General features: G+C 46.0%; 1 protein-coding gene across 1 annotated transcript in view; it reads left to right on the top strand.

Moving 5' to 3' along the window:
* The first annotated feature begins 386 nt into the window (after positions 1-386).
* The window catches only part of RRNAD1 (ribosomal RNA adenine dimethylase domain containing 1), an 8,977-nt gene continuing 7,014 nt past the window's right edge, over positions 387-2,349 (top strand). The window contains exon 1 of the mRNA XM_006895747.1: positions 387-497. Coding sequence (XP_006895809.1) covers positions 387-497 — 111 coding nt within the window. The remainder of the gene's footprint in view (positions 498-2,349) is intronic.

Genomic DNA, 2,349 nt, shown 5'->3' with positions numbered 1-2,349 from the left:
AAAGGAACTGAAGGGCGCCTAGGATCCTAGGCCTTACTTCCGGGAAAGGAGGGGCATGTACGGGAAGAGGCGAGATCTAGAGCTTATCACTCCCTTCGTGGGCGTGGCTCCACGGCTGTCCTCTGTGGTGTCATTACATCGTCTCCCCGCCCACCTGTTTCAGACACTGACACTTTTGCGCTTTGAGAGTCGTGAACTGTGACGTCAGGAGGCAGGCATCTTACATCTTCATCCCCTGAATGGGGTCCTGGAAAAGCAGCATCGATAGATGGATCTAACACCTTTGTTTACTGTTCCGTCTGCAGAGCTGAACCCTGTACTTGCGTGGTAGTAACCGTGGATCCTTCACCGCATTCTCACGTCCCTTTCCACCCGCTGGACCCGGGATGCCGGGCCTTTCTACTCGGGACCTCTCTCTGGAGGACAGGAGGCAGCTAGCCGTGAACCTCACCCGTGTCCTGGGACTCTACCGTTCCATTCTGGATGCCTACATTATCGTGAGGCCACAGGGGTGTGGGCGGGGTGCTCCTGGCGCAAGTGGTGCTCGTATGATTGCCCAGGAGCCAAGAACAGGCAGAGAGAGTCTGAAAGTTGGTCTTTTCGATCTCATTTTTTCTATGAGGTTCAATCCTTTTAAAAAAGAAAAACAACCAAACACAGTTTATTATGCGTTAGGTGAAACTTTTGTACAGCAGATTAGTTTGCTATTTAATAATTCATACACAAATTGTTCCATGAGTGGTTGCAACCCTCTCAGTGTGTCAGCACTCTCACCATTTCCATCATCCTTTCCTTCTGCTTGTTTTCCTGCCTCTTTTTTTTTTTTTTTTTTTCTTCTTTGGAACATATTCCTCATGGGTTGCCCATTTCATGTGCTAGTCTATTACTTGGCTAAAAGGTGATCACAAGGAATTACTTCAGTTCTAAGTTTGAAGACAAGAGTCTTAAGGCAAGAGTCTCAAAAGTTCCTCTGTCTTTATTAAACCAGTACACAGCAAGTGTTTAGGTTGGGAGGGGGGTGTGTTTAAAAAGGAATTAATTTAAATTTTGTCCTACATTTTTAACTCTTTCTAACCTAGAGCTTCTATTGTGCTCCCGGCCAGGGTGTTCAGTAGAGCCAAACACCATCTAGTTTAGCTGTCAGGCTAGAGTAGGCTGTGGGTCATGTGAACCATTAGTCTTTTGGACTAATTGTTTTGTTGTTTTTCTTCACTCTTCTTTACTTCAGATGTTGTTGTGAACTGTAGAGTTGAACTGACCCATAACTTACCCTCCAGCGGATTTTCAGAGGCAGTTAATTGCAGTGGATGCCCACAAGATTATAAAATCCCGGAAGCTACTCACCAATTGAGGATTAGACCATTATCTTTATTAGTAATGTTATGGACCAATTGGCAGCATCAGGATGGATGGTGAAGAGATTGAGATTGTTAACAGCTTTAGTTTGCTTGGCTCCACAATCAACAGTCTTGGCACCAGTAGCCAGGAAATTAAAAGGCGCATTGCCATGGGAAAGTCTGCTGTTAGGGACCCCTCCGAAGTACTGAAAAGCAATGGTGTCTCTCTGGAGACTAAGGTGCGTTTGATACAGGCCATGGTCTTCACAATCACCTGTTATGCATCAGAGAGTTGGACAATGACCAAGGAGGATAGAAGGAGAATTGATGCCTTTGAGCTGTGGTGCTGGAGAAGAGTATTGAGAATACCATGGACTGCTAGGAAAACAAACAGATTCATCCTGGAAAGGGTTAAACCAGGTGGCTCCTTGGAGGCAAGGATTCTGAGGCTCCATCTAACATACTTTGGACATGTTGTGAGGAGAGACCGGTCCTTGGAGAAGGACATCATGCTTGGGAGGGTGAAGGGACGGCGCAGGAGGGGAAGGCCCTCTATGAGGTGGATTGATTCAGTGACTGGGATAATCAGGTTGGGAGTGTCAGAGACAGTGTGACTGGCACAGGACAGAGCAGAGTTTAGGGCTGTTGTACATAGGGTCACTATGAGTCGCAAGCGACTCAACGGCACATAACAACAACAACATGGCAGTTGACGCAAATGTCTTCCAAGACTGTAGTCCTTAGCTCTCAATCCCACAAGGTGTTTGGTTGTTTGAGAAGTTTTTATAACTTTACCTCTTCTATGTTTATTTATATACATGCAGCACATGTTGTTATGTGTCATTGAGTCACTTGTGACTCGTAGCAACCCTATGTACAACATCTCTGAACACTGCTCTATCCTGAGCCAACCTTACTGTCTCATTCACACCTTCCCCCATTACCCTAGTCACTAAGTCAATCCATATTATCAAAGGTCTTCCTCTCTTGCCCTGTCTCTCCACCCTTCCAA

The sequence above is a fragment of the Elephantulus edwardii genome, unplaced genomic scaffold (assembly GCF_000299155.1).
Source record: "Elephantulus edwardii isolate Elephantulus edwardi_28Jun2011 unplaced genomic scaffold, EleEdw1.0 scaffold00176, whole genome shotgun sequence".
Classification (NCBI taxonomy): domain Eukaryota; kingdom Metazoa; phylum Chordata; class Mammalia; order Macroscelidea; family Macroscelididae; genus Elephantulus; species Elephantulus edwardii.
This window is presented reverse-complemented; position numbering and strand designations above follow the sequence as displayed.